At 48.0% G+C, this 22,334-nt stretch overlaps 1 protein-coding gene across 2 annotated transcripts in view; it reads right to left on the reverse strand.

Annotated features, from left to right (window-relative positions):
* LOC126175403 (copine-8-like) overlaps nt 1-22,334 on the reverse strand; it is a 206,673-nt gene that overhangs the window by 151,889 nt on the left and 32,450 nt on the right. Inside the window, exon 2 of one of the 2 annotated variants that reach the window (XM_049922195.1) lies at nt 13,342-13,432. In XM_049922195.1, coding sequence (XP_049778152.1) covers nt 13,342-13,432 — 91 coding nt within the window. Of the gene's footprint in view, nt 1-13,341; nt 13,451-22,334 lie in introns of both variants that reach the window. The other variant, XM_049922196.1, reaches the window with a different exon arrangement.

A 22,334-nucleotide genomic window follows, 5' to 3' on the forward strand; every position in this document is an offset into this window, starting at 1 on the left:
AAACGGCTGGCAGTCGTCAACACCCCGTTTGGCCTTTACCAATACCAGCGGTTGGCTTTTGGGATATCCAGTGCCCCGGCGATATTCCAGCGTTATCTTGAGCATGTCACGTCATTGTATTAATTACCTGGATGACATCATTGTCACGGGCCGCAGCACGACGGACCACTTGCACAACCTTCGCACCCTGTTTCTCAAATTCAGGTCTGTGGGCTTGCGTTGCAACCTGCATAAGTCAACCTTCTTCCAACCGTCCATTGAGTATGTGGGCTACACCATATCTCGGCACGGCATCCAGCCACTAGGAAGTTTGGTCCATGGTATCGTCAACCTTCCTCGGCCCACTTCGCTGAAGGAGTTACAAGCTTTTTTAGGCAAGATAACCTATTACCACCGGTTCATTCCCAGGGCTTCCACTATAGCCCACCCCCTGTACTGCCTTCTGCACAAGGGTGTTCCTTTTGACTGGTCGCCTGCATGCGAGCGAGCGTTCACCTCGTTGAAGGGCCTCCTCACGTCAGCCCCTTGTTTGGCTACTTTTGATCCCCATAAGCAATTGGTCCTGGCTACGGATGCTTCGCAGTATGGGGTGGGGGCGGTCCTGGCCCATCGCAACGCAGATGGTTCCGAGCAACCACTGGCGTTTGCGTCGAAAACGCTTAGTCCCGCGCAGGCCCATTACTCCCAGGTGGAAAAAGAGGCTTTGGCCATTGTCTACGCTGTTACCAAGTTTCACCCTTTCTTGTATGGCACGAAGTTTCAGTTAATCACTGACCATAAGCTGTTAATATCGTTATTTGGCCCCGCCTCTCAGATTCCGGATAGGGCAGCCCACAGACTACAGCGCTGGGCCTTGTTCCTCTCTAAGTACCATTATGACATTCGTTTTCGCCCTACAGGCCAGCATGCCAACGCCGACGCTCTTTCCCGTCTTCCGGTGGGCCTGGACCCTACATTTGATCGAGAGGAGATTATGTGTTTTCATTTGGATGTGGCGTCCCGCCAAGCGGTTGATGGCTTCCCGATCACTAGTTCTCGAGTCACCAGGGAAACGGCGGCTGACCCGGTTCTCCGGCAAGTAGTTCGCCTCATTCAGCAGGGGTGGTCGTCCCGCCCTCCGGGCCGGGCCTCGGACCCTCTTTGTAATTATTTTCTTCTACGAGACCGTCTCTCGGTCTTGGAAGGAGTTCTCCTTCTGGCTACCGATGATACAGCTCCTCGCGTGGTTGTTCCTGCAAGTTTACGAAGGGAGGTCCTCAAGTTATTACATGCGGGGCACTGGGGTGTTTCCCGTACTAAAACCTTGGCTCGCAGACATGTGTACTGGCCCAGTATTGACAGAGAAATTGAGCACTTGGTGGCCGCCTGTTCCCAGTGTGCGAGCCAACAAGCATCTCCCAGGGCAGCGTTCTCTTCATGGCCGCCGGCAACCCAGGCGTGGGAACGTGTTCACATCGATTTTGCGGGCCCGTTTCTCAATGGCTTTTGGCTCATTGTCATTGATGCTTATTCCCGATTCCCATATGTGGTTCGCTGCTCCTCAACCACTTCAGAAGTTGCAATCCAGGCACTAGCAAAAATCTTTTCTGTAGAAGGTCTGCCAATCACCCTGGTCTCGGACAATGGACCGCAGTTTCTTTCGCAGACCTTCCAGGATTTTTGTAGGCGCTTCGGTATTCGGCACGTTTGCTCTCCCCCCCCTCCATCCACAATCGAATGGGGAAGCTGAGCGCATGGTGCGCACCTTTAAGACGCAGATGAAAAAGTATGTGCACGAATTTCCTGCAGAGGAAGCATTGACGTTTTTCTTGACGGCATACCGGACCACACCAATGGGAGACCGCAGCCCCGCAAAGCTCCTCCATGGGCGTCAACCTAGGACTCTGCTGCACCTCCTCCAGCCTGGTCCTCGCCAGTCTTCACAAAACGGGGTACCTGGCTTTCCACTGGGTATGTCAGTCTGCGCCCGTGGGTTTGGCCGCAATCCACATTGGATACCGGCGGTGGTCCTGCACCGCCATGGCCGCCGGCTCTATACCTTGCAGGCGGCGGACCGGGTGGTACGTCGTCACCAAAATCAGCTCCGTCCACGTTCAGGCACCCACCCTCCGACCTCTCGGACACCGGCTTCGCCATTGCCGGCACCTGTATTGGTTTCACAGGGGACGTTACCTCCTCTCCCCGCTGTGACTCTGCCACACTGCGATGGTTCTCAGCCTTGGCAGCCTCCAGTGGCTCCATCACCGGCATCGCCGTCATTCGAGATGCCCCAGCGAGAGCCAGCCCCCCTAGCCGGCCCGGTTTCGCAGTGGGCTAGTTCCCCTGTGGTCGTCCCTTCCCCTTCGTCCCCGCAACTGGGTCTTGCCCCTCCTGAGGTGGAACAGGATCCAGACTTCGACAGCTTGTCGCCCGTGCTGTCCCGGGCTCCGGTTATGGGACGACGGGGGCCTCTTCGTGTGGGTCACTTCCAGCCGTATTCGAAGGTTCCAGCTCGAGGGTTGGCAGATCCCCTCGACTCCGGCCATCCAATGGATGTGGAGGTCATCGCTCCTGCCCGACGCTCCACCTTCCGACGCAGTGGATCACAGTGGCTTCACCCCCCGAAGGAGGAGGAGTGTAGTAGCCACCAGAAAGATCGCGGGAGGCGCACATTGGCACGGCGCGTCACGGACGGTAGTTGCCGCCAGTAGAGTCCCGTCCACCAGAGGGCACGCGAGAATTCGGACACGACCTCTGCCGGCGTACCAACAAGAACAACAACAACAACTCCGGCAGGACAGGCCGTGCGCAGTCAGTCAACATCGGGCATGCCTAGGACACAGTCCCGGTCTACGCTAAGTGAAGTGCGACGTAACGTGAACAGTATTACTACACCCTCCTCTCAGGATAAGTGAGCCCAGAAAAAAGCCGAGGCAAGAAATAGGGAAACAGACCTATAGCACTGCAGTCTCGGTTTTTAAGATGGCAGTTATCCAAGAAGGCTATCCACTGGTAGGCATCACCTCGAAGCAGGAGGAGCTTGTAGAGATGGCCCTCTTTGAAAAGATTTGGGGGGGAGGGGGGGGGGGGTGGGACACTGATCCAGGACCCAGTTTCAGGAGGGTCTATCTAGATTGCGATGTCCACAGCGGAATGACTCAAGGACAAGGTGCCCATGATACCCCCGTGAGAGGATGCGAAGCTGCTGGTCAAGACGGCAGCTGAGCTTCTTAAGACTGCAAAGGTATTAACATGGGTACCAAAGATCCTTAAGGATGTCTCTCCAAAGACTCTATTCGAGAAAACAGAGGTCCAGAACCTGAAAGTCTTGATAGAGGATTGGAGAGTAATTAACCAAAAGGCTGCACCAGAAAAACGAACCCTCATGGTGGAGGTCGGAGAGAAGTCCCTGAAGGCGATGCGAGAGCAAGACCTGAAATTGTTTTTAGGGTTCTCGCAGATTGCCATCAGGGTAATCAAAGACCTCAAAGGCAATGATGGCAGCAAGACGGAGACTTGAGATGCTGCAGATTAATCTGCAACACATAAAGGGGTCACTGCTGACCTGAACCGTCGCCTGGGGAGACAAGAAGTGGACTTGGCCCTGCTAGAAGATCCCTACTTTATAAAGGGGGTGTATCAGGCCTTGGTGGCACTGGAGATAAGCTAATTTATGCTCGAAATCTAAGAAACTCCAGAACATGCATCTATGTGAGGAATGGAATTTCTTTCATTCCAATGATGAATTTCTGTTCCACAGACCTGCTGACCGTCAGGATGCAGCAACATGAGGAAGGTGTCATGAGGGAAATTGTTTTGGTCTCAGCATACCTTCCTTATGAAGACAGCTCTCCTCCTCCTTTGGAGGTGAGGAGACTGACAGAAGCTTGCCATCGGCAAGGTGACCAACTGTTGGTTGGATGTGATGCCAACGCTCACAACCTAGTGTGGGGCAGCAAGGACACCAAAAATAGAGGTAAGTACCTTCTTGAATTTCTCTTGTCTAACAACTTGGAGGCCCTGAATAGGGGCGGCAAACCAACATTGAGGAATAGCAGGAGGGAAGAAGTAATTGACATAATCTTTGGTTCCATGATGATGGGCAGCTATGTCAAACAATGGCATGTGCATTAGAGCCATCCTCATCGGACCACATGTATATTAAATTCAAGGTTGAAATGGGAATCAGACTGACCACTGTCTATAGGAATCCTAGGAAAACAGGCTGGGAGACATATAGGAGGGACCTTGACTTAAGCTTATCAGAAATTAATACCTCGATAAGGAATCCAGTAGGGTTTGAGGAAGTAGCAGAGGCTGTAACCTCTGTCATAGTGACCTCATACCAGGACAACTGCTGAATATCCAAGAAGTGCACAAATAAGAGTGTACCTTGGTGGAATAAAAACTTGGAAATTCAAAGAAAACATATACGAAGACTGTTTAACCTTGTGAGATGTAAAGGAAAATGGGCAAAATATTGAGGCCCTTGTCAACTGCAACCTTGCAATTAGACAAGCAAAGGAGGCATCTTGGAAGGCATTCTGTGAGGAAGTGTAGAGCATGGCTGCTCAAGCCAGACTTCACAAAAGCCTCACTAGAGTACCAACTAATCCAGGAGGTATGTTGAGGAAGGAGGATGGGGGATATACAAAGACAGCACATGAGACGCTGGAACTGCTCCTCAAAAATCACTTTCCTAAATACGTTGGTGGATAACATAGACCAGAATTTGATTCCTGAGAGATAATGGTTCTAAGGCGCTCAAAGAGAGGACTGGGAATCGACCAAGGAGTGTGTCGACTTCAGTAAAACCCAATGGCTGGTGGGAACATTCCAACTGTTCAAGTCACCTGCCCCAGATGGAATCTTTCCAGCTCTCCTGCAACAGGTGGGAGAGAATCTTATAAGAGTCCTGTGCAGGTTATTCGGGGTTAGCCTAACAGCAGGAATAATTCCCAATGCCCAGTGGGCAGTGAAGGTTGTCTTTATTCCAAAGCCAGGGAGAATTTATCATACCAAGGCCAAGGATATGAGACCAATCAGTCTGTCCTCCATCATTCTTAAAACATTGGAAAAACTGGTTAATGTACATGTTGGGGAGAAGGGGCTAACTAGGGCTCCTCTACATTCAAATCAACATGCATATCAACCAGGTAAATCATGTGAGACAGCTCTCCATCAACTCATTGGGAGTGTGGAGAAAACACTTCACTTTCAAGAAATAGCCCCCTGCATGTTCCTGGACATTGAGGGGGCTTTTAGTAACACAACCTTCGATTCCATGGTTAGGGTAGCAGAGGTGCAAGACCTAGTGGATTGACTAGGGCCATGCTTAGTGGAAGGAAGGTAGAGGCCACCATGATGAATGAAAAGATGGTAATTAACACCACTAGAGGTTGTCCACAAGGGGGAGTTTTGTCCCCTCTATTGTGGAGCCTAGTGGTGAACAAACTCATTGAGGAACTAAATTCCACACAATGCTTTTGAGAAGAATACACAGATGACCTTGTCATAGTAGTACTTGGCAAATTTACTGACACAGTTAGGAACATGGCATAAGGTGCACTGGACATTGGGCAAGACTGGTGCATTAAACAGGATCTAAGGGTTAATCCTAATAAGACTGCTGTGGTACCATTCACGAAAAAGCATATCCAACACTCAAGTTGGAATTTAAAGCTTTTCAATGAAACTCTACCTGTGAAGGGGATAGTGAAATATCTAAGGGTAACCGTAGATGAGAAACTAACATGGACCCCTCACATTAAGAGCATCTGCTCCAAGGTGAAAGGTACTCTAGAGTTCCAGAAGGGCTTGTGACAAAAACTGAGGCCTGCATATACACTATGGTGGTTAGACCTAGGATCTCCTACGGGGCCACAGTGTGTTGGAAGAAGGTAGAACAGCAGGTTGCCGCTAAGGAGCTTGCTAAGGTACCGAAACTGGCCTGCTTAAACATAACAGGTGGAATTATCAGCACATCAACCACTGGGATGGAAGCCATGCTGGACGTGCCTCCGCTACACCTTTGGGTCAAGATGAAGGCAGCAGTTGGTGCATGCAGACTAAAAACTGGTAAAAACTGGATCTCATTGGGATATCCAGAATCACTCACTAAAACAGAGAGTGAGGTAAAGATAAGAATGGATGGGGAAATGCCGGCTGATTATATAACAACTCCCAATTGCTTCAACAAGCAATATAATAATTGGAAGCAGGGAGCAGTGGGGAAAAAAACAGTTCGACACTGTACGGGGGACATTGTCTGGTTCGTTGATGGGTCAACATCAGACCAAGGCACTGGGGCCGGAGTGTATGGGGTTCAGCCAAGACTTGAGGGCATCATCTCTATAGGAAAACTGGCCTTGGTATTCCAAGCTGAAATTACTGCAATCAGGGCATGTGCAGAGGAGAATATGCATAGGTCCTACAAGGACCGTAGCATCTACATCTATTCAGATAGCCAGACAGCCCTGAAATCATTGGCAGCTCATGTAACAAGATCTTAGATTGTTGCATAATGTACAGGGCTCTGGTGGAGCTAGGGTGAAGCAATAGGGTAAACCTACTGTGGGTCCCTGGCCACTCAGGGATCGGTGGCAATGAACAAACCAACAGATTGGCCAGGAGGGGGCAAATAATCCATTCATTGGACTGGAACCTGTCCTGACAATCACCAAGGCTATGATCAAATTAGAACTATGGAACTGGCTTAGAAGACAATACTAAGAATACTGGACAAAGGTTTATAAATAAAAACTTAGTAAGGTAATAATGCTAAAGTCACGTTTTTAAAAAAAAAAACTCTGTAATTCTGGGCTTGAACAGGAAAGAGATTAAACTCATGATTGGACTGATGACCAGCCATGGGAATTTAAAAAAAAACACCTACATAGAATGGGTATAACGGAAGAAGACCATAATGTAGGATGAGAGTGAAGAAATTGCATCACACCTAAACTTCGAATACACAGCATTGGAGAACAAGACACACAGAATTTTCAGGACAACTAGACCTGAAGAAATTGTGTCCAACAAAGAACTGGTAAAAGGACTCCTTGCACTATTTAACGGCATTGGTTGGCTTCACTAGATATACAGGAAGCGATACTGCACAATAACTCGGTTTCGGTGCAGTTAGTGGCGGGCTGGACCAAAGCTGTTTTAGCTTCCCTGCCAAAATCAAATCAAATCAATCATGTCCTGAACCTGCATTATTGTAGGGATTGTATTGATCACTTGAAATTGATTGGTAGGGTGGATGGTTTGGGGTATAAAGGGACCAAACTACAGGGTCATCAGTCCCTTTTTCCTGATGCAAGCAAGGTTCAAGGTACAGAAACACCCAACACCACACCTAAAACGAAAATGAATGGGATGAACAAAAAATGGGGAAAACATACACCACAAGGAAAAGTAGAAGAAGGAATTAAAACCATGGAGCAGATGGTCTGGGCTGGCTGATCACAATAACAAAAGAGGATGAGTCAGCCACTCTGCAGCACACTAAAATGTCCACCCCAAAAAAGACAAGGCAAGATGAGCACATGTAGGGAAAAGATGACTACCAAGACAAACAAATGCAAAGAAAGTGTGACAGAAATAAAATGGAGGGAGAGTGGTGACCTCAGAGAGAAGGCTAAATGCACACCCTTTGATGGTACGATAAGAACCCCCCTCACAAATAAAACGTAAAACTAAATCTGCTGTTGAGGCACTGTCACCCAACACTGAAGGTAGGGTGCTGGGAAGGTTAAAAGTCCACCGCACAGCAGCTAAAAGTGGGCAGTCCAGCAAGATGTGGATGACAGTCATATGTGAGCCACAGTGACACTGAGGTACATCCTTGTGATGGAGGAGGTAGCCATTTGTTAGCCATGTATGGCCAATGTGGAGCCGGCAGAGAACCACACAGACCCTGCGAGATGTCCACATGGAGGTCTTCCACACGTTCATAATCTCCTTAAGGGCACGCAGTTTGTTGTGCATACTGAGATCATGCCAGTCTGTCTCCCAAAGCTGAAAAATCTTGCAGCATAATAATGACCGCAGGTCAGTTACAGGGATGCCAATCTCGAGAAGAGGTTTCCATGTAGCCTATTTGGCTAGCCTGTCAGCAAGTTCATTTCCTGGGATTCTGACGTGGCCTGGGGCCCACACAAACACGATGGAACAACTGGACCATTCCAGAGCATATGTAGACTCCTGGATGGTCGCTACCAAAGGATGGCGCGGGTAGCACTGGTCGATAGCTTTTGGCTGCTTAAGAAGTCAGTACAGAGGAGAAATGACTCACCAGGGCATGAGCAGATGCACTCAAGAACACGATAAATGGCCGCCAGCTCTGCAGTGAAAACACTGCAGCCATCTGGCAAAGAGTGATGTTCAATATGTCCTCCATGAACATATGCGAAGCCAACATGACCATCAGCCATTGAGCCATCAGTATAAACCATGGTCCCGGTACATGTCAAGAATCAAGAGGAAGTGACAGTGGAGAGCCACGGGGTTAACTGAGTCCTTAGGAAATGTGAAAGGTCCAGGCAAAGCTTCGGCCTAGGTCCTAGGTGTACACCATGGCGGTGTACATGAATGGAACTCGAGTGCAGGTGGTAAAGGCAAGGATTCCACTTCAGACAGAAGAGATCGGACGCGAACCGCAATCTTAAGTCCTGACCTGGGCCTACAATGCTGGAGATGAACAGCTGTGGATGAGAAAAGAAGATGGTATTTCTGATGCTCAGGAGAACTACAAATGTGTGCAACATAACTGGCGAGCAGTTGTGCATGCCTAACCTTCAATTGCGGGTCTCCATCCTCCACCAGGATGGGGGTCTCTGGACTCGGCCTAAAAGCTCCTATTGCCAGTCGAATGCCACAATGGTGCACTAGGTCCAATAAATGCAATGCTGAGGGTGCTGCCAAACATAAACCACACTCCCATAGGCAAGGCAGGATTGAACAAGGGCTCTGTAGAGCTGCAGCCGCATAGAGCGATCTGCATCCCAGTTGGTATTGCTCAGGCAGTGGAGGGCATTGAGGTGCTGCCAGCACTTCTGCTTCAGCTGATGAGGATGAGGAAGCCACGTCAATTGGGCATCAAAAACCAGTCCTAAGAATCAGTATGTCCCCACTACCGTGAGCGGATCATCATTAAGGTAAAGTTCCGATTCTGGATGAACGGTATGACACCGACAGAAGTGCATGATACACAGCTTCGCGGCTGAAAACTGGAAGCCATTGGCTAGAGCCCATGACTGCACCTTGTGAATGGCTCCCTGTAGGTGCCACTCATCAACACCAGTACTGAAGAAGCAGTACGAAATGCAGAAATTGTCTGCATACTGAGAAGGTGCGACCAATGGCCCAACCATTAATGGCCACTAAATATAGAGATACACTCAATACAGAGCCCTGCAGGACCCCATTCTCCTAGATATGGGGGGAACTATGGGAGGCACCAACTTGGACATGGAAAGCACGGAGTGATAGGAAATTTTGGATAAAAATTGAGAGTGGGCCCAAGAGATCCCACTCATATAACGTGGCAAGGATGTTGCCAGGTCAATTCGCAAGATTTTTGTACATCAAAAAAGACAGCAACCAGTTGTTGGTATCTGGGAAAGGCTGTTCGGATGGCAGACTCGAGGGAAATTAGATTAACAATGGTAGAGCATCAATGACGGAAACCGCCCTGGCATGGAGCAAGTAAGCCATGTAACTCCAGGACCCAACACAACCGCTGACTTACCATACTTTCTAACAGCTTACAAAGAACGTTGGTAAGGCTGATGGGCCGATAGCTATCCACATCAAGCAGGTTTTTACCAGGTCTGAGCACTCGAATGATGGTGCTCTCCCGCCATTTCGATGGGAAGACGCAATCACACCAGTTGAAGATGACAAGGAGATGTTGCTTGTAGTCAGACGAGAGATGTTTGATCATCTGACTGTGGATCTGATCTGGCCCAGTAGCTGTGTCAGGGCAATGTGCAGTGATGTTGAGGAGCTCCCACTCTGTAAATGGAGCATTATAGGGTTCACTGTGATTTTCAGTGAACAAGAGGGCTTTCCTTTCCACCCACTGTTTGAGGGTGCGAAATGCTGGGGTATAATTCTCTGATGCAGAAGCTCAGGCATAGTGCCCAATGAAGTGCTCGGCAATTACGTTTGTGTTAGTATATAACGCACCATTGATGTTAATGCCAGTAACACCTGTCGGGGTCTGCTACCCACAAACATGTCCGATCTTCGTCCAGACTTGGGAAGATGACATATGGCACCCAATGGTCGAGACGTACCTCTCCCAACACACCTGTTTCCATATTTTTATAAGCTGGCAAACGTGGGCACGGAGCCATTTAAAAGCTGTTAGGTGCTCTAGGGAAGGGTGCTACTTATGTCGATGTAGAGCTCGCTAATGCTCTTTAATGGCCTCAGCGATTTCCGGTGAGCACCAAGGTACTGACTTTCAGTGGGGCACCCTAAAGAACAAGGGATCGTGTTTTCCATCGCAGAAACGATCGGTCTAGTAACCTGCTCAACTACCCCATCAATGGTACCATGTGGGGGTGATTCAACAGTGACAGAAGAGGTGAAAGCATCCCAGTTTGCATTGTTTAAAGCCCAATTTGGTAGACATCCAGGAGAATAGCACTGGGGGAGTGACAGGAAGCTGGGAAAATGGTCACTACCACACAAGTCATTGTGGGCTCTCCAGTGGGCAGATGGGAGAAGTCCTGGGCTGCAGAGGGATAAATCAATGGCCAAGTAAGTGCCATGAGCCACACTGAAATGTGTGAAGGCCCCAGTATTTAAGAGGCAGAGGTTGAGTTGAGACAGTAAAGTTTTGACATCTTTACCTTGGCCAGTAAGAACAGTGCCACCCCACAAGGGGTTCTGGGTGTTAAAATCTCCCAAAAGTAGGAAAGGTTTAAGCAGTTGATCAATCAGTGCAGCCAATGCGTTCAGGGGTACTGCACCAGTTGCCGTAGCTCAGCCAGGTGGTGGAAAAAACAGCAGCAATTCCACTGGAGGATTAAGTTATCGTGAGGCTAGGAAGAAATGAAGCACGCAAGGAGGCAGGTTACGCCTCAGGGTCACCTGCTGCCACTGATGAGTATTTGTATCCACTCCTATTGTGGATGCGGCATCAGTAAGATCCAGGTCCTCAGGGGACGTTGAAGTCTCCACCTCATCCGCAGGTGCAGAATCGGTAGGGAGTGATGGTGTTGGGGCCACCGGAGGGTCCTTTTTCTTAGCAGACTTCTTTGTTTGCTTGCCCTCTCACTTCTCTTTAGGGGCTTACTGGGAGAACTTATCCAAAGGAGCTTCAGTCACGAAGGAATACCGTGAAGCTCTTCGTCCACAGCTTTTGGCTCCTTTAGTCACTGGCGAGTGTCCATTGTGGCATTAGTCGAGACCTTGGGAGAGAGGGTCCCAAGGGACCCCTTCCACATGAGAGGAGCCAGAGGAGGCTGTTGCTTGTCCGGCTGGGGGGAGGGGACTGATGTCCCCTGATGTGGGGGAGGGGGGGGGGGCTTGCTCCCAAATTAGGTACTTTGGGAGCAACAGAAGGAGATTTTCCCCCTACCACCAAGGGGGCAGATGTATTCTGGAGGCCCGGAGGGCTCACTGTTCCTGTCACAGATTGTGGTATGGTGGTAATGTACATGCAGCGTATGTGGATGTCAACCGAACAGGGTGTAAGCATTCAAATTTACGTTTAGCCTCTTGGTAAGTCAATTGGTCCAAGGTCTCGTACGCCATGATTTTCCACTCCTTTTGGGGCACTGTGCAGTCTGGCAAGCAGGGGGAGTGCTGCTCTCTGCAGCTAATACAAGTGGGAGCAGGCGCACAGGGAGTATCTGGATGCAGTGGACGTCCACAGTCTTTACATGTGTTGTTGTTAGTGCAGCAGGAAAACATATGCCCGAATTTCCAGCACTTAAGGCACCACATAGGGGAAGGGACATATGGCTTAACATCACAGCAGTAAACCATCACCTTGACCTTTTCAGGCAATAAATCACCCTCAAAGGCCAAGATGAAGGCAGTGGTTGCAACCCTGTTGTCTTTTGGTCCCCTGTAAACGCACCAGGTGAAATGAACACCCCACCATTCTAGATTGGCACCGAGCTCGTCATCAGACTGCAAGAGGTGGTCACGATGGAAGATAATCCCCTGGACAATGCTGAGGCTCTAATGTCAAGTGACGGAAACAGGAATATCACCCAGCTGGCCACAAGTGCAAAACGCCCAGGATTGGGTTGGGGTGCTGTCTGAATCAAGACTGCACCACTTCTCATCTTGGACAATGCTGTCACTTCCCCAAACTTATCCTCAAGATGTTCAACAAAAAACTGAGGTTTCATAGGTAGAAAGGAGCCCCTTCCATTCTGCTACAGACCAAATACCGTGGCAAATATGGCACTCTTCGTTCTGTAGCCTTACATTCCTCTCATGGTGCAGCGAGAGAGGGAAATGATTTAGGGTCATATCTGTCAGCATTGTACTTGATCTTGCCCTTCTTAGAGACTGATGGTGCTGTATGGTCACCAGCAAGAGATGATTTAGTCTGATTCATTGCGGGTCATCCGCCCTGATGCCATCCACTCCGATCAGGGGCTCTTCCCATGGGCGCCACCCAGCCACAGCAAAGACCACCTGGCATGATGGCCGTTGCCAGGAGTCCTGATGCCCCAGGAAGACAGACATCTAATCCTTGGCATACATGGGGAGTTCACAGCTCAGCATCAGCAGTGTGATCCCTGTGTTGTCAGGGGGCTAGCACCAAATGGGTACATGATGGCCCCACCACAACTGACTGCCTACCATGCTGGATATTGGGTGCAGAGAAATCCAATAGTCATGGGGGCGAAAGAGGACAGGAGACAATGGAAGAAAATGACATACCACGGAAAGTGTCCTTGCCCAAATAGTTGAATTGCAGGAGGAGATGCAAAGCCATAACAAGAGGTTCAGGAGATCAAATCTAAGGGCACTATGGATAACTCATGCACCACGTAAGGCGTCCTTCCCCACATGGCCTGCACTTCTGTAGAATTTGGAAAGTGGCAGGTCAAACCATAAAATGGGACCTGAACTTATAGGGCCAAAAAGTGTGGGACTACTTTTAGTCACCTCTTACAACAGGCACGGATATCTCAGGCCTATTATAACCCCGGACCTGCAGGGGGCTACTTGAAACTGAATATGTATTATTATTGATATTATTATTATTATTATTATTATTATTATTATTATTATTATTATTAAAGGAAAGAGAGTTATAAAATAACATTGTAAGTGATAAATGCTAATTTTTACATACATGAGAACTTAAGAAAATTTGTTTACCTGCATGACAGACTGAGCTCCACTTCAGCTGTCGGAGAAGATGCAGATCCTGGCACAAACTTTGCCATGTTGTTGAGATTAGCACACTTATCTGAGAATCAAGACATATCTGAAATAACAATTATTGTGTACATTAATTCCTCAATTAGCATGTTATGGAATAAACATTGAAATCAACAAACAGAACTAAACATAATATTTCTACACCTCTTTAAAATTGTGTACATGACTGGCACTCACTCATAGCCAGAATACTTGCATTGTGGCTTGTGCATTACCAATCATGTTACTCATGAACACCTCATAGGCCAACTTCACAAACAGCCTTGGTACTGTGGATATGTCACACTATTTCCTTTTTCTCACAGTCATTAGTCCATCAATATTGCAAATGAGCATTTTTGGAACTTGAAAGAGGAAGAAGAAAACTAGCAAGTTGAAGCCCTCACACTTCCCATGGCATATGAAGGGTAGTACTATTGGTGGTCCATTGCCTGTTAGAGCTTCAGGTTCAAGTCCTGGTACAGCACAAAATATCAGCATACCACAAAAAATTTAATTACCATATACTCCACTTACAATAGAACATTGCATTTTGCCAGACAATACTTGTGCTCTTGCTTGATGCAAACGTTTCTTTCATTCAAAATATACCTCAGCCTTTAAGTAGACAGCCTATTTTGGAACATGTTAAATAATGTGCACTGGTTACATCCAAAAATTAAGTACATTTACAGGAAGAAGCATTACACGTCTCTCCTTGGAATCTTTGGGAAAAGCTACAGTCAGGGACACGATGCTTCTGGGGGAGAGGAACCTGCATCTGGGAGGAGGGGGGGGGGTTGGAGAATCTGGGTTTGGGGAGGAGGAGGGAGGAGGGGGGGGGTTGGAGAATCTGGGTTTGGGGAGGAGGAGGGCGTAGGTGCAGGGGGTTGAAATTTAGGTTGAGGAGGGGAAGCTAGGTTCAGCAATGGCAAAAGGACACTAGGGTTGGGGGGTGGGGGAGGGGGGTGGGGGAGGGGGGTGGGGGAGGGGGGGGTAGTGCAAACAGATGTGTGTGTGTGTGGGGGGGGGGGAGGAGCTGGGTTCGGGGGTTGACAGGAGACCTGGATCAGAGGGGGAGGGGGGCAGGGGCAAGTGGGTCTGGTGGGTGGTGGAAACTGGTCAAGGACAGGGGAGTCAGCTAACTGGGTCTCTTCAGTATTGCTTTGTTTCGCATATCATTAGTAGTTTTCCCTTTAATAGTCCTGTGTGGTATACTGTAATTCATGACATGCTCTACATGCCCGTTATTTAAGCAATGACAGATGTGATGATGTGGCTTGAACTGTTTTAACCCTAATCTGAGAAGTTTGTCTGTGACTGAAACCGGTCGATATTTGGGTTTTAAATTAAAACAACAGCTGATGGCCAAACATGCATTTTATATATTACTTGACGGTTTTTAATAGTCACCTTCCAACAACATTTAGAAGGAAAACGGGTCTGGGGCGGGGGTTTATAACTGGATCCAAGGGTGGGAGGGTAACCAGATCCCAAGCGAGGGGAAATGGGGTCCAAAGGGCGAGAGGGGGGGGGGGGGACTGATTCCGAGGGTGGGGTGGGGTGGGGGGAAGGAAGTCCAAAGGTGCAAGAGGAGAGCCGGGCTCATGGGGAGAGCCAGGACTGGGTGGCAAGCTGGGTCCGAGGGGAAAGCTGGGTCCGAGGGGAAAGCTGGGTCCGAGGGGAAAGCTGGGTCCGAGGGGAAAGCTGGGTCCGAGGGGAAAGCTGGGTCCAGCTGGGTCCGAGGGGAAAGCTGGGTCCGAGGGGAAAGCTGGGTCCGAGGGGAAAGCTGGGTCCGAGGGGAAAGCTGGGTCCGAGGGGAAAGCTGGGTCCGAGGGGAAAGCTGGGTCCGAGGGGAAAGCTGGGTCCGAGGGGAAAGCTGGGTCCGAGGGGAAAGCTGGGTCCGAGGGGAAAGCTGGGTCCGAGGGGAAAGCTGGGTCCGAGGGGAAAGCTGGGTCCGAGGGGAAAGCTGGGTCCGAGGGGAAAGCTGGGTCCGAGGGGAAAGCTGGGTCCGAGGGGAAAGCTGGGTCCGAGGGGAAAGCTGGGTCCGAGGGGAAAGCTGGGTCCGAGGGGAAAGCTGGGTCCGAGGGGAAAGCTGGGTCCGAGGGGAAAGCTGGGTCCGAGGGGAAAGCTGGGACCGAGGGGAAAGCTGGGACCGAGGGGAAAGCTGGGACCGAGGGGAAAGCTGGGACCGAGGGGAAAGCAGGGACCGAGGGGAAAGCAGGGACCGAGGGGAAACCTGGGTCCGAGGGGCGCAGCGTTTGAACGCATTAGTTATTGATTGTGGTCGTTATTGGTCGCACCAGACCGCTCGTGAAATTCGCAGAGCGAATGACGCCCCGTGCTGCGGCGCAGCTGCAGCCAGTGCTCCTTATCGTGATGTCAACGTCCGGTCCCAGCACGCCAGCTCAGCGCGTAATCAGCTTACGGTTGCGCAATCACAACTTGATTCTTCTGCAACACAGGACTAGTAAAATGTACCCAGCTTTCCCCACGGACCCAGCTTTCCCCTCGGTCCCAGCTGTCCCCTCGGTCCCAGCTTTCCCCTCGGTCCCAGCTTTCCCCTCGGAAATACAGGTAAACGTAGCAAGCCAACGCCCAGCGAGACCCAGAGCTATGCTTCCGCACTCCTCGACGTTCGCAGAGCGAATGACGCTCCGTGCTGCGGCGCAGCTGCAGCCAGCGCTCCTTATCGTGACGTCAACGTCCGGTCCCAGCACGCCAGCTCAGCGCGTTATCAGCTTACGGTTGCGCAATCGCAACTTGATTCTTCTGCAACGCAGGACTAGTAAAATGTACCCAGCTTTCCCCACGGACCCAGCGTTCCCCTCGGTCCCAGCTGTCCCCTCGGTCCCAGCTTTCCCCTTGGACCCAGCTTTCCCCTTGGACCCAGCTTTCCCCTCGGAAATACAGGTAAACGTAGCAAGCCAACGCCCAGCGAGACCCAGAGCTATGCTTCCGCACTCCTCGACGTTCGCAGAGCGAATGACGCCCCGTGCTGCGGCGCAGCTGCAGCCAGCGCTCCTTATCGTGACGTCAACGTCAATTAAAAATGTGTGCCAGACCGAGACTCGAACTCGGGACCTTTGTCTTTCGCAGGCAAATGTTCTACCAACTGGGCTACCCAAGCACGACTCACGACCCGCCCTCACAGCTGCAGTTCTGCCAGTACCTCGTCTCCTACCTTCCAGACTTCACAGAAGTTCTTCTGCAGACCTGTTGGTGCCTTTGATGACAGCATGACCTTCACATTCACTTTTGTGCACTCCTGCCAGACTACTATTGACGTACCAGGGGCTCTTTTTCATTGGTATCTGAAGATATACAAAAGAACAGCAGTACAGAGCAGGAGAGTGTTACTGCAACAACATGCAGTCTGCTTTCTGTGTGCTCAATGTTCGAAATGCAATGAACACTTGCATGAACAAATCTTGGATATTTTGAACAGAGCTGAAAACATATCAAAACTAAGTTAACATGTTTAATACAGAAAACATTCTGTTTCTGATGAATGACCTGCTTTGAGGGTGGCTTTTAAGATATATAAAGAGTTTAAAATTACCTAAATATAGAGGAAAAATTTTATGGTGCAAAATTTGCCTCCTATTATTTCAAGAACCCTCACTCCCTAAAACTCATGTTTTGCACATCCCACAAAGAAACTAATAGAGAATAAACTCTAAAAAGCTGAGCTTTATACGAAATTTACTTCTCGAAATTATTCTACTTGAAATTAGAACAATTTTCTCTAGGAAGAACTTCCTTGAGGACTATACCAAATCTCTTGAAGTCTGTATTCCTTATACTGTCTGATCTATTGAACTAGAGTGTCAATTCTCAGAAATGTAGGATTAACCATTCAATGAAAGACATCATCTAAAAAATGACGAAAACCTTTGAGCCCCTCAATGAAAAATTTTGAAATCCTTAATGTAAGGGGGCTTTGGCCATTTACTCCAAATTGAAAAATAAGACTGTGAAATTAGCTATAAGATGAAAACACAGTTTCAGACAAATAATACGGGCCTGAACTATGGACTTGTTTAAAATGCCAAAATATGTGAGTCAGTTTGCTATAGCCCAAGTAAAATCGGTGCAGAGTGTGATTACCACAAGCAGCAATGCTAAATACTGTTATGGTAAGAGCATGTGTCACAGTTTCCATGCCTACTGATCACATTTTCTCCCAGATAATGACAAAATGGGAGCATCAACTGTCGTCCATACTATTGCAACAATCCACGACAGGCAGGGCACAAAATAAGTATTGGGCTAAACTTACTTCGTGACGCCACTGCCAGCACCAGCAAAAGAGTCACTGAGGTGTTATACTTATATGCCCATTCAGCTACCAAGACAGGCATTGTTGGTATGAGGCAGTTGACTGGATCATCTATCCTGCACAATATCCACAGGGCAGTTTTCATTTATTCATTTATCACACTAATACATCACGGTCAAGACTTCCCTCTGCCCCCTGCACTACAGTCCAGTCTACAATGCAGGTGATTGGTTGGCAGGTTTAAGGAGTTAAACAGTGTGGTAATCAGTCCCTCATACATTGGACAGTTCATCTAGAGTTAGCAACACTGTGCAAAAATTTGACTGAATTGTAATAATATTGTAGCGTTCGTCCCTTGGACCAGGATTTTAAGTGGGCATGGGGGCTGAACAGATGAGATGATACCAAGTGGGCAGATGAGGTGGTACTACTATAGGTGCAGGAGGCCAAGCTTGAGAGCCAGTGCGGGTGGCTGTCAAATGCCCTAAGGCGTCAGTGAAATAGCTTTTGCCTGGAAACATATTTATTACTTGCAGTTTTTCAGTGTGGCTTTTCCAGTGCAGAGGAAGGTGTGCCGATTTGTTTACTTGAGTGTGATAAGGGCAGTGGACACAGCAATTTGTTGGCTACAACTGCAACATATGTCAGGACCCGGAGGAGAAGTGCTAGCATCTGAAACAGGAGCCTGTAGGCACAAGCCTACCGTGGCTTGCCAATAACTCATGTGGCCCACCCCAATGCTCTCGAAAACGGACATATGCTTAAGCATATGCCAACAGCATAACATGGATGGTGGCTGTCACGAATGCAGAAGTCCAGTATACAGCCAAGGAGGCGATACTACCTACAGAGAGAGAGGCGATACCAGACGTAGGCGGTAGTATACAATCACTTGCTACAGCTCTTCACCAGAATGCCCATGCCTATCTACATTTTTTAAAAGCCAGGGAAGTGATCCAAAAGCAGTCGCAGCTTACAGCAGCTAAGTTCCACTACAGCTGGCTGGCTGTGGTCTTGGATGCAAAGTCTCCTCTCGGCAGCAGGCAGCAGATAGCAATTTGCCAAACAAGTTATCCTGGAATTAGCAAGACTGTCATTCTGTTGGAATCTGAGATGCAGATGGGATGAACAGGCACTGAGACTTGAGTCTTCTGGAATGGTAATATTTAAGTTGGACCTCAAAGCCTGGTGATGCAGTTATTTGCTCTCATTATGGCCCTGTCTTCATTGTGGTAACTCAATTATTGTCAGTTCCCCTCGCCTTCACACTTTTTGTCAGACTGGGATGCCACAGAGCAGCTGAGCTCAGAGTTTACACGTTATGGCTCCACACTGCAAGGTCTCGAACCAGGTGGTCTGGCAGTAAAGCACTTGACTGGAAACCAGGAGGTTGCAGGATCAAATCCTCGTTAGACCATGGTTTTTCAGCCTGTGCTTTAACCTAGTCTTCACCTTTCAATAACGTGAGGATTTGCCATGACATGTTTGGATTCCACATTAAACTGTAGGTTTCCTTTCCCCGGCTGGATAACTGGAGCAGGTTAGGAGCAAGCAAGTCACTGAAGTGGTGTCCACTTGAAGGACTTGCACAATGCCAGTAAGTCACATGAAATTATTATTATTATTATTATTATTATTATTATTATTATTATTGCATGGCACAGAATGACACACTGGGTGTTGACGTACTACACGTTTACACTCGCTGATTCGGGTTCAGCTTGGTGTGGAATGTTTTATGAGCAGCACCCTGCCTTCTGCATCACTGACGCTCTTTGAGTGCCCCAGATATCCACTGAGACACACAGTATGAGCAAGATCCAACTCTCTGACATCTGCACCAAGTAATAACTTTAAAATTTATGTGCACCTGGGAGCTGCAACTGCTGCACAACAATCCTCCATTCTTCAAGAAATTTGTCCCAAATTTTACTTTCGTATCACCCTAGATCATCTTCATTTTACATAGATTACATTTACACTGGTTTGCACTGTGCAGTCCTCATTAATATCTTATGGGAACGAGTTACATTACTTGTTCCAACTTAAATCTCAGATTTTTTCTCTAATACAGTCGAGATATTTCTTGCTCTACTTGCTATAATTTAATTAAATGCATTGGTACAACTGGTTTGACTTCCCACTTCTTCGTCATGGCATCAAGCCAATCTATGATCTAGTTCAAAGATAGGTCTGGAGGATTGGGAACTTCATGCCTCAAGCGTAGGTAGAATTTACAAGTTACTATAAGAAACATGGCTATGCTATTTCCATTTTTGTTCTTATAAGCTATCACAATGTACAACTTTTCTCATTTTATCAGCAAAGTTTTTAGTCCACTGTTTTGGTATATGTTCTAGAACTATGCCTACGAAAAAATCATTTCCCTTGTGTTTACTCAAAGCACACATGCTTAAATCTATGCTCACCCAACAATTATTCACAGTAAAATGTAATACACTGATCAGTCAGAACATTATGACCACCAGCCTACTATCAATATAAAGCCATCTAGGCGAACAATGACTGCTAGTCAGACACATGCATTGTCCATGTGTAGAATGGGGAAGGTGCACTATCTATCCGAGTTTGACCAAGGGCAGATGGCGATGGCCTGGAGGCTCGGCACAAGCATTTCAAAAACTGTATGACTTGTCGGGTGTTCGAGGAGTGCTGTAGAGTCTTCAACATGCAGAAAAATCAAGGTGAAACTATATCCACATTTTGTGAAGTTGGATGGCCCCCCATCATTATGGATGTTGGATGTTCGTAGGCTGGGCAGACTGGTAAAACAGGACACATGGCAAACTCTGGTGGAACTAACATCTTGCTTTAATGCTGGGCAGAGTACAAGTGTGTAAGTGTGTGTTAGCACACAGTGCACTAAACACTCCTAACAATAGGTCTCTGCAGCCAAAGACCCACGCATGTGCCAATGTTAACACCACGACATCGGCAGCTACGACTGAAATGGGCACATGACCATTGGCACTGGACAATGGCACAGTGGCAGAGCATTGCATGGTCTGATGTATCCCGATTACCTTCCTCATCTTGCCGTCAGGAGGGTGCAAATCTGTCATCTTCCAGGTGAACAGCTCCTTTGCACCTGCGCTGTGAGACGGGAACAAGCTGGCGGCAGCTCCATTACGCTCTGGGTAACATTCACATGAGCATCCGTGGGTTCAGTGAAGCTTGTGCAAGGTACCACGATGGCCAAGGATTATCGTACACTGGTTGCAGACCACATACAACCCCTCATGATGATCATGTTTCCCAACGTTAGTGGCATTTTCCAACAAGATAATGTGCCACGTCACAAGGCTAGGAGTGCGATGGAGTGGTTAGAGGGACATGGTGGTGAGTTCCAATTGATGTGCTGCACACCTCCCAGCTTGCCAGAAGATCTGAACCTGATCGAGCACATCTGGGATGCGATTGAATGTAGCATCAGAGCTCATCCTCGCCCCTCCCCCTGGGATTTACAGCAATTAAGTGACTTGTGTATGAAGATGGGGCCAGTTCCCTCCAGCAACCTACCAAGGCCTCATTGCTTCCATGCCACAACACATAGCTGCTGTTATCCCTGCCACATGTGGACATACCAGCTATTAGGTAGGTGGACATAATGTTCTTACTGATTAGTGTATACTGGTCAGTAGCTCTAATGCCCTCTTTTTTTTCTGCACAGTTACATTAAACATCGACTACTCCAAGGAATGGCATGCCTGCTTATACCTTTCCTTTTGAAGACCAATTTCTTTGTGCTTTTTGGCACTTCATCATGTGTATTGACTCTGTGATGCTGCACACAGTTTAGGTGGTTCTACTTTCATGACAAATGATCCTTGGGATGAAGCAATGATTTTGCTTGTCTCCTTCAGCTGAAATGATGTCTCCCCTGTTTGAGTGTGCTTTTAAGAACAATTAGACAATGTTTTTTTTCTTATTTTCAGTTCCTATAACATTGTAAGTATCATCAAAATGACCCTTATCCTCTGGCACACATTCCTAAAAGGATTCTGTCTTGTTGGCTCAATCTTTAGCCTTAAAAACATTTTTTGTCCTCCTCCTCTTCCTCCCTATACCCTTTGGAGTGGCAACCAATCTACATCATTCCAAAATAAATGTGTGTGTTCTACTTCATTATCCACAACATTCACAACACAACTATCATCAATAACTTCCAATGATTTCTACATAGTATCTACTTTCAAATTACCATCTGTATTTCCACTCCCAATTACGCATAAATCAGAGGCATTTGTACTTTCCTGTACATCTGATCCAGGTTCTACACTCTCAAAATAACGACTGTTTTCACCCAATGGCATAGACAACACTACTGCACCTAAACCAGTGTCACCCGTGTTGCTTCTCAAACACTCATTTACTTCTATACAGCCCATATTTATTTTGTTCGGCACTTCAGAAACTATATTTTCGCAAGATATTGGAAGTGACACAATTTGCACGTGAAGTAAACTTACAGGAACTACCACTAGCTTTGATTCCTGAGATTTGCTCACCTCGTCTAGTCTCAGAAAAGCACTTTTCAACCATTATTCCTGCCTTCTCACAATGACATCTAGTACTATTGCTGGATTAGCCATTTCATGTTTTTGAGTGCTGCTCATAAGCTGAAGATTTGCTCCAACAGAGCACCAAT

Source organism: Schistocerca cancellata, chromosome 3 (assembly GCF_023864275.1).
Source record: "Schistocerca cancellata isolate TAMUIC-IGC-003103 chromosome 3, iqSchCanc2.1, whole genome shotgun sequence".
In the NCBI taxonomy this organism is placed as follows: Eukaryota; Metazoa; Arthropoda; class Insecta; order Orthoptera; family Acrididae; genus Schistocerca; species Schistocerca cancellata.